We start from the raw sequence: 13,573 nt of genomic DNA, 5'->3' as shown, positions 1-13,573 counted from the left end.
CAATGCTTTGTGTATAACTTCTGGTCTTTTGCTGTTCAGCTACAAATGCCATGTGTCTGCTAAAAGGTGACTTCCTTGAGAGTAGTCAGAAGGTTGCTAACTCTTCCCCAGAAGGACTATGTACCATAGATATTTCTTTTTATATATTACTGAAACATTTGGCTTTTTGTGATGTGTTACATTTACTGAACAATGACTGGTGCTTCATTTCACGTTTACAGTATTGCATTTAACAGTTTTTAAAAACTTCTATTCATCTACCCAATTCAATTTGTAAATAAATGTTTCGTTCTTTGATGAAGGAAAGCTGATTTGTATTTGAGCAATACCGAGCTTTTTGCACCTCTCTCCAGCTGTGATAGCACCCAACCACCTGCAGGTCAGCTGCCTGGAATACACAAATTGCAGGTGGGTATTTCTTGACAGCAGAGGTATTTGGTGCTGTGTGGAGTTTAGATCAGAGAGATTGCCACAGCCACACATCTGGAGTTCATTCAGAGCAACTAGCAAACCAGGAGGTCTGTGGTCTGAGGATGCAGTGCCAAGTCCAGAAGCCAGCTTTATTCAGCTTCCTCCTCTTACATTTCAAGACAGATTGCTGGCCCTTGGCCGTGATCAAAAGTTTTCAATATGCAACTGCAAAACTTTGTGATTTGTATTGGAGATTAATTTTGTTGTGAGACTCCCTTCATATGAAGTTCTGCATGACAAAAATGTAGGACTTAAGCCAAAGATCGTGGTGTAACTGAAATGTTTCAGAAATTAAATCTGTATGCTGTTAAAGGGTTTGAGTCAGATTCTTTAAACATTCCTATGTTCTCCTTACTCAAATAAGTATAGTTTTTGAATGCTTTGAGCAAACTCTGTTTCTAAAGCAAGTCTTTTGACGAGCTTCATTTATGTAAGTTTGCATGATTTTCTTTTTAATACAATTCACTTTGTTGTAGTTTGGGTGGAACTTTCTTGTTGCTTAAATTAATGGGATAATAATTAGATTAGTATTTTTATCCTACTGATCCTCTGAAATGCACACGGAGGAATAAGGCAAGGTGCGGTCTCTTCCAGTGCTGGAGTAAATCTAAGCATCGTATGCTTGCCTTCAGGGGGCAGCACAGATTGGCAAAAGGTTCAGAGGGTTTTTCATTCCTCAGCCTCCAGTGAAGGCAAAAAGTTCATGCCCCTCAGGTCAGATCCATCAGACAGTGACATCTAATAGGCTATAAAATGTTGGCAACAACAAGTTTAAGTTTCAAAGCTGTCGTGCCTCATGGCCACTTTCCAAGGAAAGTATTATTTACCTTTTCTCTTCCTCCCTGTTCTAATTAGCAAGATGTGCTATACGGGAAACAGAGTGGCTGCTTTCTATTCTCTCCCTGCCACTGATGTGCATCTTTATATTCCCTCTAAAGAGAGTCATCTCCACTGTTTGAAGAACTCCATGCTCCATTAAAAAGTCCATCAGGATCAGATGCACTCACAAATGGACACTTCACCCTGCACCATTTCCTGTCCCTCTGAAATAGACCCAAGGCAAAACCATCTATTTCTCCTCAGGATGATGTATGCCGTGTTCACATGGGATTGGTAATGCTGCTTTCAACAAGCGGAACCCAATCTCCTTGTGAAATTGCTTTAAAACCACAGAATGAAATAATGAAATTAAAAAATCATTAAGCGCATTTTGTCGTTTTCTGGCTTTTGAGTATCTGGAGCTTACCTTTTGAAGGTCATTGAAGGGCAAGAATAGTTAAGAATGGTAGTATGGTGGTGTATTTATTTATCTTTAGAGTGCAGAGCTTTAAGGAAATACCAAATATTGCAGTGTCACTAGAAAATTTCGGATGAGATTTGGATCCCATCAGGTAACAGTTGCTTCCACTGTAAGAGGCACCATCAAAGTCCACCATATCACGATCTCTTTTTCTCTCATATAAATTGTCCCAATAAAAAATAATGCAAGCCATGAGAAAGGCCATGCTGTAGCCTGTGTTGAAGAATTCAGTACACATGAGAAACAACTTGTCCTGATGTAAGTTGTTTCTCCCAGTAGTAACATGCCAGTGTCAATGATATGGATAGCCAGACCAGAAATATCAATTAAATAATTCCCTCAATGAGTTCCACTGCAGCTTTTTTAGAAAATTACCTAATGAATGTTTTTTCCATTATTTAGCTTGTTTGACTCTCACAGATAAAAAGTCGGATGATACAGCTGCTAAGGAGTTGTCTGGACTTTTATGCTAAATATTTATGCAAAATAATTACTTGTATTTTAGTCTTCTTGTCCTGTTTTCCATGCACAAAGAGTTTAAACCCTCAGGTAATCTCTGGACTGCATTTTCTTCCTTTTCTGTAAGTGTTTTCTCTTGTGTTGAGAGAAATGTTCTTGGCCAAAATGACTATAATTTTCCATGAAATGACTTAAAAATAAAAGCATTTGTACAAGCTGGTTGTTTGAAGTTCTATTTATCCTGAAGATACAACATTTTCTGGCCACTGCACATGTTCAGTATGTTTCCAGAAAGGCTGCACTCACTCTCCAGGATTTTGTCTGTGGTTTTTGTCTTTCATTGTCACTAAGTAGTCAGGGATTGCATAGGCCACTTAATTAATATGGATAAGAATAAGCTTTCAGCTGGTACCATAAGATGACATGATAGAACTAGAGGTTCATTACAGTTAAAAAAACAAAAACAAAACAAACAAACAAACAAACAAAACAAAACCCCCACAAAACTAAACTAACAAAAGCCAGGTTCTGATTTTAATTGTACATTTTTATCTCAGTAGGTTCAAGTGAACTGCACTGGTCTAATGAACCACAATAAAAAAAAAGCAAGAAAAACATCCATCTCTAACACTTGATCAGGTTTACGTACTTCACCAGGATTTTGGTCGTATATAGATACATGCAAACATTTAACAGTGAAGGTCTTAACTCATCTGAGTAAATTTATCTCAAGTATAAGGTGATGTAAAACCCAGAGATAACTCTCCTCCTTATCCACATTATGGTATTTACTTTCTAGAATGAGCAACTTAAACTGTATGAATCACAAAAAGCAGCCAAATGATGGTGGTGGTGACTGGTGGTTTTTCTTTTTAAATTACCAAAATCAAAGAGCTTTCCTAAGGCGTCTGTGTAAGCAGTAGTACAGTCTGGCCTACTCATCATAGCACAGTGAGCAAATATTGCTCAGAGTTTTGTACTGTTACAAAGCCTGATCTTCTTAGGAAAGGCCAAAATTGAGACTGAAGTCCAGCTGCTGTAATCTTCTCTTCCACTCAAAGAAACTCCCATGTTGTCTTCTCATACTGGCAGCCAGTTGCAAATTGGTTTTGGACAGGGAAGTTCTTGTTCAAGTACTTACTGGTCCCCTCCTAGGAAATTTAACTGCAGTGAGCTAAGGTTTTAATGTTGGAGTCCCCCAGATTAATATAAACTAAATATTTTATGTGTGTAATGTATTTTTTTATACTGTGGGTGTGGATTTATGACTGCTACTTTGCTAAGACTAAGGCTAAGCTCCTGGTTTTATATTTTCTACTTTTTTCCTCTGTTAAATCATCTCATACTGAAGATTACTATGCTTTGAACTCAGTGAGACCTGTGTTCATTCAGTAGATCTAGAAACAAAATCCTTCTCAAGAGCTAGTTGAAGCAGGATATTATTTTTTAGAAATGTGAATAAAGTTGGCATGCCAGTTTTCTCTACAGGAGTCAGCCCTTGTCAGTCACTTGTTCTTACAGGAGCACAGGAAAAAAATGAACAGTGTTAAGGAAAAACACAACCACCTTATTGTGGGACATGAATTATGGGATGGGAGTATTGGCTGGGCTTTTGTAAATGCTTGAATGTGAAGCTGATTCTATTGAGATTCTTATTGCTGGATTTTATTTTGCACACATAGTCTAGAAAACCAAATTTATCTCTGTAATAGTTCAGTTACTGAATACTGAGACAAAAGCAATAAATACAGACATGAGTCTCCTCATAAAGCTACACTGATTTGTACAATTATGCAAGGTTTTATCTTTCTTCTGATCTGGTAATTGCTGCCCTAAAAGCCTGCAGGAATCATATATCTTGCATGCATTGACTACGTTTAAGCAAATAGGGATAAGGATGTATTTACGATGAAGTTTTTGAGCCTTCCTTGGGCAAAACTCATTCATGGCAGCAGAAGTTTTATTTGCTAAAATGCTGAAGACAAAGGCGCAGAAACCCAGAACTAACGCAACGTCAAACTGTTCCAAAATTTTACATGGTTTTGTGCTAGTATTTGTCTCATTTATTGGTTTTCAAAGTGTCGGGTTTTCAAAGCATTCAGCTCAGAAAGGGTTACATTCACAACTGCACTCTGCAATACACTCTCCTTTACAAACCTACCAGTGCCTTTGCTTCCAGGGTATTGCACACGCATCCAGACCAAGTGTTTGTGCCATTTCATACTGATGGTGACTCTCTCCCTGCTCCCTGTGAGGTAAGCAGCTAAAGTTACACTTCCAGAGGAAGCTAATGGTTCATGCAATCACCTCTTCTATTGACCAATTTGTTTTTCAGTATTTTCGCATACTCTGAACAGGCCAAGGACTTCACACAGCTGGTCACAGCTGCTGCACCAGTGATTTTCCCTGGAACTAGCCTTCAGGTATACAGTTATTTTTGTACTCTGAAATACTAACTTGCACACAGAAGTTTCCATTTTGAACACAAGTTTAAGAAAATTACTTTTATTTGTTGCTTGAAGAAAAAATTAATATACAGTTTGAAGTTACAGAAATTATTGTGCCACACTCAGAGCTGAGGTTGTACAGGTAGACATTACAGTACCCAAGATAAACATGATACAAGCATGTATCATGTAACCTCCAGAAATAAACACAGAATACTACAGTATGTAATTATATTGGCTCACAGGCACAAGGCTGTGGTACAGTACAAGAGGCTTGTGTATAAAGAGGTAGTGGAAGTCAGTAAATATAGAATCCTTGTACATAAAGATACACATCAGATATTTCTTTCAGATTATACCCAGTTATCCTCTGGGGAGGTGAAGTATCTTTTGAGGATGATATAGGTTCTGGCCAGAATCTAATCTCATATTGACAGCTTCTGAACTTGCAAAAAGGCACCTAAAATGTCTAATCTCTGGCACATTTTCACGTTTTCAATAACTAAAATGGCACCAGCCTGTAAATTTTAAAAATCCTCCTCATTCAAAAGCTCTTTTTCAAGTTTTCTGGCTAATGACTGGAAGGGGTTACTTTTGTTTAAATAGCTTAATCCTTTTTCTATTAATAGATGACTATAAACAAATGTTATCTGACCTTCTATTTCATGACAGAACTGGGTAAACTCAGCTGTTCAGGATATGCCTTTTGGTGCCTAGAAGTATTTTATTACTGTATTTTCATAAAGCAAGGCTTTAGGAGGAACAGCTTTGCAAGAACATCCTAGCATATATGCATAAGGAGTGACTGGATTATTAAGGAGTGACTGATTATTACAACAGGGAGCTGTTGACACAAAAAAAACCATGTAAGGACGCACATAGGGTTTTCCTGTGCTCGAGGAGACACACATTTCTTTCAAGACTATTTCTATTTCTACTCCAATTTCAAAAGGTTTCCTCTGTCTACAGTCAAGATTTTCCTCATTTCATTAAAGATGATGTCAATCTCAAGAAAGAAAAATAAATTACACTCCTATATTTCTCTGGAATTGTTTTAATGGGAAAGGCAGAATCTCAGTGAAAGTTACTAGGAACTCAAGACAGGAGCATTAACTTCCTACATCAAAATCCAACTCATTCAGGAGCAAAGTTTTCATTAACAACGGCAGGAGCTGGTCTGCAAATGCTAAGTTCTCTTTTATGGAGAAGCATATCTGCCAAAGAAAAGTATGGTTTGTGTTGGATTGTGGCGAATAAAGAAGAGGAAAGGATGGTTAGCATTGAAATCCTCTTCCATAACCATGCAGAGCATAGCAATGCCAGCAGTGGCAGCTGCAGCTTCTGTGCCTTCCTCATTCACTTCTACAAAAGCTTTGTGGACAACTTTAGAGAGAAAGAGGTCACGTGCCCCTGACATTCCCGACAAGTCAGCCTTACCACTGTCAAATACATCCAACAAGCCCATAGCAGCTAAATCTGATTTAAGATCATAGCTTTCTTCCAGCTTAAACTTCGGCAAACGCACATTAACATCAGTGGAATATAGGTGTTCTGGACGTGTCCATTCCTGGAGCTTCTCTAAGGTAAGCTGCTTTTCCAGCTAGAATTAAAAAGACGGAGATCATTACATGTCACCAGTGTAGTCTTTCATTTTCAGTAGCATTTACAAGGCTTTATTTATAGAACACTATACAATGGTAAAGCAACTATACAAAAATGACCATACCCATATCTTTGATACCTACATATAGATCAGATACTATTAAAATTAAGCAGAATCAGTGCAGTTTTTACTTTATAAAGTGATGCAGACATTTGCTTCTTGCTGCAATGTACACAAGGGAAAAACACACACTGATAGCAACACAGTCATTGTTACTGTTGAATCTAACTAAATGGAATTACCTAATTAAAAACAAGTAACAAAAATCATAATCAGAGAGCTCAAAGAAGCTGATGAGTTCCTGGTCATTTAATGGAAAACAGTCTCTCTACTTCATGCCTGAGAAAATAAAGATTTTCAAAGGTAATGAAAAAATAGTTCTGTCATTAAAAACAATCAAGGTAAGTTTATTTCACAGCTAACTCTGTTTTCAACCTCCATCATGCTTCAGTTCAGCAAGCCAGAGGACACATGAACACAAGCTACAAAATCAGAACACAGCTCCTCTTCCTGGTGCAGCACATGCACATATTCTTTATTGCTGTGCTAATAGAGAGTTGTCTAAATGATAGATACGGGGCTCTGAGAACACAGGTTCATTAAGGCTTTAATTTTTAATGGCTATTGAACAACTGCATTAGCTTAGATGGCTCACCTTCTGCAGCCCAGTAGAGTCATCTTCAATGCCATCAGGTAACAGGATGATCATACTAAGTTCTCTTCCATCGTAAGGCAGCTCTAAAACACGGACCTTCTCTTCAGGAATGTACCCAAAATTAAATTTATTTTTCTGATACATCATTTTCACTGTCTTTCTTTCTTTCTGGATAGATAAAAGGTAACAAAAGTAACAGTTGAGGAACTACTCATTTAAAGAACTGATAGGAAACAAGTAAGTTAAAACTGCATTTTTGCATAAACTTTTCCTCCATTATATCAGGTGATTATAAAACTGCTTTTGTCAGACTCCTGCCTGCCCGTTTAAAAACAGTTTGCTCTGAAGATATAATGAGTTTGTATTATATTTGCTTCTCGTTTAGCTTCTATAGCACAGACCTTGCAAGAACTGAATCAATTTCTGTGAGTTGCTGGACCTTTATATTGCTCTAGACACAAAAATGACCATGTTAAGTAAACAAAGATCAACTCTGTTCAGCATAAAGCAGGTGACTGTATACAGTAACTTGTAAAGCTGTTAATATAAGCGGAATACAGAATAAGAAAATGGAGCTTAACCAAAACATGCTATCATTTTACAACTTACCTACCATCACAAACAGTCACAGTTCACAGCTGCTGAACTTCTAGAGGACAGAAATTCTGCTAGGTCCTAATCTATTGGTGAGAACTGTCTCTGACACTGTTCCAGTAAGTGAGACAAAAAATAGCTTGCTGAATACAGAAAAACACTGAAACCCATAAAAAAGTCCTTTCAGGTGAACTGAAAACATTCATTAAAGACTTTGTATTTCTTAATTATTTTATCTGTAAGCAAAGCTTCACTTTAGCACCTATATCATTTGACATTTCCATTAGATACACGCTACCAAGACACATCTGTATTACCTTACTTAACTGAAACGGCATGTCAGTGGTGTCAGCTTCTTTAAATTTCTCTGCCCAGTTCCCTTTGAAATAAATAGCATTCACCAGCACAAGCCTGGTCGAGTTGTCAACTGAGCCCTCAGACAGCAGATCAGGGATTTTACCTTCAGAGGCAGCAAAAAAAAAAAGTGACAACAAAATCTTGTAATAAGTTGATGGTATATAAAAACATATATGAAGAAACTGATGCCATGGGAATACTACAAATATAAAACTCTAGTCCATTCTGTAATGACATATATTTCAGTACCTGTCTCTCTACTTCACCATACTTTTTAACTTTTGAAACATTTTTTTGATAAGTAATTTGATGAAAACATAATATTTTTAGCTTAAACTGTCACATTTGACCCATCACACAAGAACCAGAAAACACCCACATTAAGGATTACTGAATTTAGAAATACATATACAATACAGACCAAGACTGTCTAAAAAAAATTCTCCAACTCATAACTATGTTCAGGCATCTCTCCTGAACTCACAGCCTGAACACACAAAAAAGGAAAACTCTCAGGACGTTGTTTAAACATCTTGCTTAGGTAATTTCTCATTTTGTGAATACATCAAATGAATATCCCAGAGCAGAATCAAACTGTTCGAAAGACAGCAGAGAATAAAGCCTATTCTTGCTCCCAAAGTATGAAACGCTGCCAGTTACTTTATTAACCAAAGTAGTTTACCTTCAGTTTTCTGCTCAACCCACTGGTTAATTTCTTTCCTGGCTTCATCACAAGCCTGAAGAAAGTCAACTGTAGCCAAATCAGCTCCATATAATTTCCGTGTATTAGTCAGGAAATCCTAGATTTTGGAACAATAAGAACAGCTTTCACTGCATGCAGATAAGAAAACATATAATTATCAGGTAGGTAAGAGGTACTCGAACAGATTGTCAGCTGCTTTGAGGTGTGGTTCTAACAGTGCACTCCCTGAGGGGGATTCTGAGGTTGGCTGGGTTTTTTCTGCTCTTAGAGTAAGCCTCATAGTACACCAGCCACATCTACAGCTGATGGGGTTCTTACTGCAGGTGTTGCAATATTTACCTGTAATTCTCCTGAAACGGGCTCAAGCACAGCTAGAATTAAAAAAAACCTCTCTGAAATAGCTGAAGAGGGATAAAAAATAGCAACCTAGATGCAGACAAAATTATAATTCGCTATCGAAGAGGCATGTTGTTAAGACATATTGAGCATCCCCTACCAAATAAAGAACATATTATTTAAATATTTAAGTAATGTGGTACTAGACCAATGAAAATCCTAAAAAGCTGATTGCAGCAGAAACAGAACTGCCTGTATCCTAAACTGCCTATCCTAACTGCCTGTATCCTCTGCTTGCAACAGAGTGGAATGTTATGATAGTTACTGTAAACTAAAAACCTACACAAGTGATTTTTCTCTTGAGCCCAAGAGCAGCAGAAGCAAACACGCAATGAAAAGGGTTTGCTGTGTAACATCCTTTAGGTGAGATGCACAGATGCCTACAGCTATGAAAATGTATATGCAAGCAGCAATACTTTTGTCAGCTGCCCAGTAACATTTAGAAATATGCCTGGAAATACTTCTACTTCATAAATACTCAGATAGTTGCATTTTCCCACCAGGTTCCACCACACACCATCATGCGGTGCACCAGCATACCGGCAAAAAGCTGTAGGACTTCTCTCCGAAAAGCCGACTGGCAAGTCGTAAGAGATAGGGAGCATTGCTTCTGTTTATATCCATTGTCAGAGTCTGAAATCTTGAATGAATGTCTTCAACTTTGTCAAAATGAAGTGTCTGAAATAAAAGAAATTAACTAGCTGCTGTTAATACTGTCTTAAAAGAATTTTACCCTATCTCTAGGGTAGGTCTGATCCAACAGGTAGGTAGGTTGAAGAAAGAGAAAAGAAGAGTCTGGAAGCTGCTTAGAGACTTCTGTAAACCTCAAAGAATGACTCAAACTGTTTCTTTGTGCTACACAGCCCATGTCAGTCACTTGTATTATGCTCCTGGTTTACACACAGTCACAGCTGAAGCTGTTGATGAAAACCCCAAGTCCTGTCTGTATGATGTCTGTATGCTTCTCCATGGACCACTGGGCCCAAGAACTTATTCCCATGTGGGGAATTGAAAAGAGAGATGGTGCCATGGAGACACTTTTGCTTTATTGGTTCCCCCTTTGGCCAAAGAAAACCTGGGGTTTTGCTTTTCAGAACATACAATCACCACTAGCACAGGTGAGGTCTTAAAAAAACTTGGAACAACTGTCTTTTATAATTTTGTGAAAATATAATTAAATAACAAAATAAATGAAAAATCAAATGCATTACTGAAATTTCTCTTTACCAGTACTTCCTTTTCCAGAGTCAAGCTGTCTGGCCAAGGCTTACAGATATGACAGCACAAGCTGCCAGACCTCATAAACAGGGAAGGCTAGACCAAAGTAGGGACATTCACATCCTAACTTAAACCATGCATTTCACAGTAGGAAGACTGCTATGAAGCAGTCATTGGATTCAAAGGAAAGCTTTCACTTTCTCTCACTGGGTTTTTGATCAGGCCCTGCTGCCCACCTTACTGCAAGATGTGCTGCACAGATGAATGGCTGAGCAAAAACATCATGTAGGCAACTTACAATAAAGATATGATCACGGAAACAAATTTCTGTACGCTTGCAAACAGCCCTCAACAATTACTAATCACTGCCTCCTTAATTAGCACCATGTTCATAAATAAAGTATTATGGTACAGGAACATGTCCCATTGAGTGTGACTGAGTTGAAACACATTTATTTCCCCCAAGTTTCTTTTGCATGATTTTTGCTGTCAGTAGGTTTATCCTAGGTGGGGCTGTCAGTCTGATTACATGAAAAATGTTTCAAGTCTGTTTGAACACGGAGCTAGAAAGTAATTTTATTGTCTTGTTGAGTAAGCACAGCAACACTCAACGGCATAAAACAGTTCCTCCTAAAGTCCAGAATACAAAGGTGAAATTATTCATAGGCAATGATGACTCCAATGAAAAGTCTCATACGCCCTTTCACAGGCGTTACCCTAACAAAGGTGCAAAAAATAATAGTGAGGAAGTCTCTTATCCATGCCAGAAACACTCCTATGTGCACCATTTTTCACAAGGAAGGTTTTTTAAACCATCTTACCTAATCTAAGGCTATGCTAAGGATAACCATGCACGCTTAGCTCCTCAGAGATATCTGAGTGCCTAGCTGACTAAGATACCGATACTTAGGTAGCATCGATACCACGTATCGTCATAGTTGTTACACTTTAAATATAAAACTATTTATTACGATTGTGCATTTTACAAGATACACAGTGTTATAACAGTGAACATACTATCAGTGACCTTTTGTGATAAAGTAATAGTTTGTCAAAATCTCTCATAAGGCCTTGCTGCTGAAAATTTTAATCAATTTAAAAGGAGACTGATTAATGTAGTTTCCTACTTTGAGAAACAACAAGTGAAATTAAATTAGCAACAAGGGCCATAGAAGATATAGAGAGAGGGCTCTGAAGCAGGGCAGGCAGAAGATAACTAACTGCAGAAATGAATCTGAGAAAGACTCAGTGTACATGAAAGAAGTCTTATCCTGAGCATATAAAAATAATGCTCTTTTCATCCTTCCTGCCCTAACACACAACCATTTTTAATGTAAATAACATATAATATGAAAGAATTTTATTTGTTCTTTACTAACCTTCAGCACCTGGGCCTCTGTATTACCTCTGGCCCCCAAAAGCACCATGGCCAGAGCAGCAGAGACACCGACAGGAGAGAAGAAAATATTTCCTGTTGGGTTGGCCTCACTAAACCTTCTGAGCAGATCAAGTGCAAATCTGCTGTTGGCATTACGCAGGTTCTCCATGGTTATAGCTGAAAAATAAAACAATTGATAAGGACCCTGGGAAACACTTTTCAAACACCTTGCCTAACTCTGTGTGACTCAGAGAGTAATGTCTGGATTAAACAGAATGCAGCTGTGTACAGAAACAGCAAGAATATCATTGTCAGTGCATTCTCTTCTCAAAAAAAAAAAAAATCAGTCACATTGAAAAAGCAGGGGATTTTTTCCACATAAATTGTATATTCCAACCTTTCTTATCACACTAACTTTAAAGAATCATTGAAAAAACTCCTTGCCTTCAGATCTGAAATTTGAAGTCCGTGTTCTGGCAGGACTGCAAGTTAAAGTCCCTCAGCCTCACAGACCCAGCACATCCCGAGGATCTCACTCCAGCCGCTTTCCCCCCACTCCTCTACCCACATCCTGCACAGAGGACATTCGCAATATCTGCTTAGGGGCATTCAGACTCCTTTCAACAACCTGCCCGTCTTCATGGCACAAAAACCAGGCCCTGAAAAGTGTTAATCCTGCCAAAGATTCCGTGTACGCTGACCTTCAGCACGTAAAACACCGCTGTCTTCTCCAGCCTGCGCTGCCGAGAGCAAGAGAGCTGCCTGCCCGCTGCATCCAGGAACAAACACACCCGACTCCCAAGGGGGCTGGGCGGCCCTAAAGGCTCGGGCAGGGAGAGCGGGGTTCTCGAGCTGCAGGTGACCTACCGGTCAGCGAAGGCAGAAGCGAAGTGCAGAGCAGAAAAAGCGTCAGGACTGACACTGCACGGTCAGAGCAGCGATTCATTTTGGGGAGATGCTCACGAGGAGGCCCTTGGAGCGGGTGAAAGGTGGAAGGGCTGTGTCAGGCACAAAAAAACACCCAAAGGCCACTGGCAGTACTGCTGGATGCTGTACAACCTTCCTGCTCGCCCAGCTCAGATGCCGGCTGCTCTGTGCTTGCTTGCAGCCGGACTGTCGGTGTGGCTGTTTCTGTCCTGGACCAACTGCGTGGAAGAGTTTACACCACAATTTGCGTGTTTCCTGCACAGTCTTTCTACAGGAATTTCAGAATATCACTTTCAGCTTCCTCCGAGAGACGGGTAAACAGCCGGCAGCTTTGCGACGTTCTTATCGAGCTCTATGCTAAAGAACGCCCACTAACATCCCTAAAATTATACGAACCCAAAGCGTATTTTCACTTTCGTTTACTTAGAACTCCGCTCTGCGCAAGCCTTTCACCCAAACCAGCTGTTTTACAGCCTCCATCCAGGCTGCCCAAGAAGCGCCCCCCGCGCCGCAGAGACCACACCGCTACGGAAGTGCGGAGGAAAAATTTCCCCGTCTCGTCCCGTTACCGCCTCTTTCCTGTAGGATGCCCCAGGGAGCCCCACGGAGCCGCAGCGCAGCCAAGGGCCGCCTGGCCGCCTACCTGCCGGGGCGGCGGGAGCGGAGCGGGATGGGATGGATCGGAAGGAGCCGAGCCGGGCAGTGACACCGCCGGGACACCCAGGGGACCCTGCCGGGGCGGGGGGGGCGGAGCGAGAGGCGGGGCCGCAGGTGTTACCCCGCGACCGCGCTCGTCCCGCTGCCCACGGGGAAGCCTGGGTGTCCCGGCGGAGGAAAGGGGGAGCTTCGGGAGCGGGAATAACCAACAAACCTCTCCCGGGCGAGCGGTGCAGGATCGAGGGTTTTTTAGCCCCGTGGGACAAGCGCACCGCGGCCGCTCGGGGCAGCGCGTCTCTGTCTTCCCACCCTGCGTCTCTCTCTCCAAATTTTAGGTCAGTCATCTTT

The 13,573-nt window shown here is 40.1% G+C and overlaps 1 protein-coding gene across 3 annotated transcripts; it reads right to left on the bottom strand.

The window, feature by feature from the left end:
* Window positions 1-4,719: 4,719 nt before the first annotated feature.
* On the bottom strand, window positions 4,720-13,338 carry LOC135417997 (leukocyte elastase inhibitor-like). 3 transcript variants are annotated; one of them, XM_064662777.1, is made up of 7 exons: window positions 13,212-13,338; window positions 11,643-11,818; window positions 9,586-9,723; window positions 8,629-8,746; window positions 7,907-8,049; window positions 6,996-7,163; window positions 4,720-6,277 (listed from the first exon to the last, which is right to left on the bottom strand). In XM_064662777.1, exons 2-7 carry the CDS (start codon window positions 11,808-11,810, stop codon window positions 5,876-5,878), a joined length of 1,137 nt encoding a protein of 378 aa, XP_064518847.1. In that variant the 5' UTR covers window positions 11,811-11,818; window positions 13,212-13,338; the 3' UTR covers window positions 4,720-5,875. The 3 variants fall into 3 exon arrangements, with proteins under 3 accessions (XP_064518847.1, XP_064518855.1, XP_064518861.1); XM_064662785.1 differs by lacking the exon at window positions 13,212-13,338 and adding an exon at window positions 12,509-12,906; XM_064662791.1 differs by lacking the exon at window positions 13,212-13,338 and adding an exon at window positions 12,343-12,496.
* Between the last annotated feature and the right edge of the window lie 235 nt (window positions 13,339-13,573).

The sequence above is a fragment of the Pseudopipra pipra genome, chromosome 1, assembly GCF_036250125.1.
Source record: "Pseudopipra pipra isolate bDixPip1 chromosome 1, bDixPip1.hap1, whole genome shotgun sequence".
NCBI lineage: Eukaryota > Metazoa > Chordata > Aves > Passeriformes > Pipridae > Pseudopipra > Pseudopipra pipra.
The sequence above is the reverse complement of the archived record's forward strand: the minus strand, read 5'-3'. Positions and strand labels throughout refer to the sequence as shown.

What these genes read in the sequence shown, in the direction of transcription:
- LOC135417997 (XM_064662785.1), bottom strand. Translation starts at nt 12,587, where the DNA reads ATGAATCGCTGCTCTGACCGTGCAGTGTCAGTCCTGACGCTTTTTCTG. An exon ending in GCTTCTGCCTTCGCTGACCG is followed by an intron (nt 11,819 to 12,508) that starts GTAGGTCACCTG and finishes TTTATTTTTCAG; the next exon opens with CTATAACCATGGAGAACCTG. An exon ending in TGCCGTTTCAGTTAAGTAAG is followed by an intron (nt 7,164 to 7,906) that starts GTAATACAGATG and finishes TTATCTATCCAG; the next exon opens with AAAGAAAGAAAGACAGTGAA.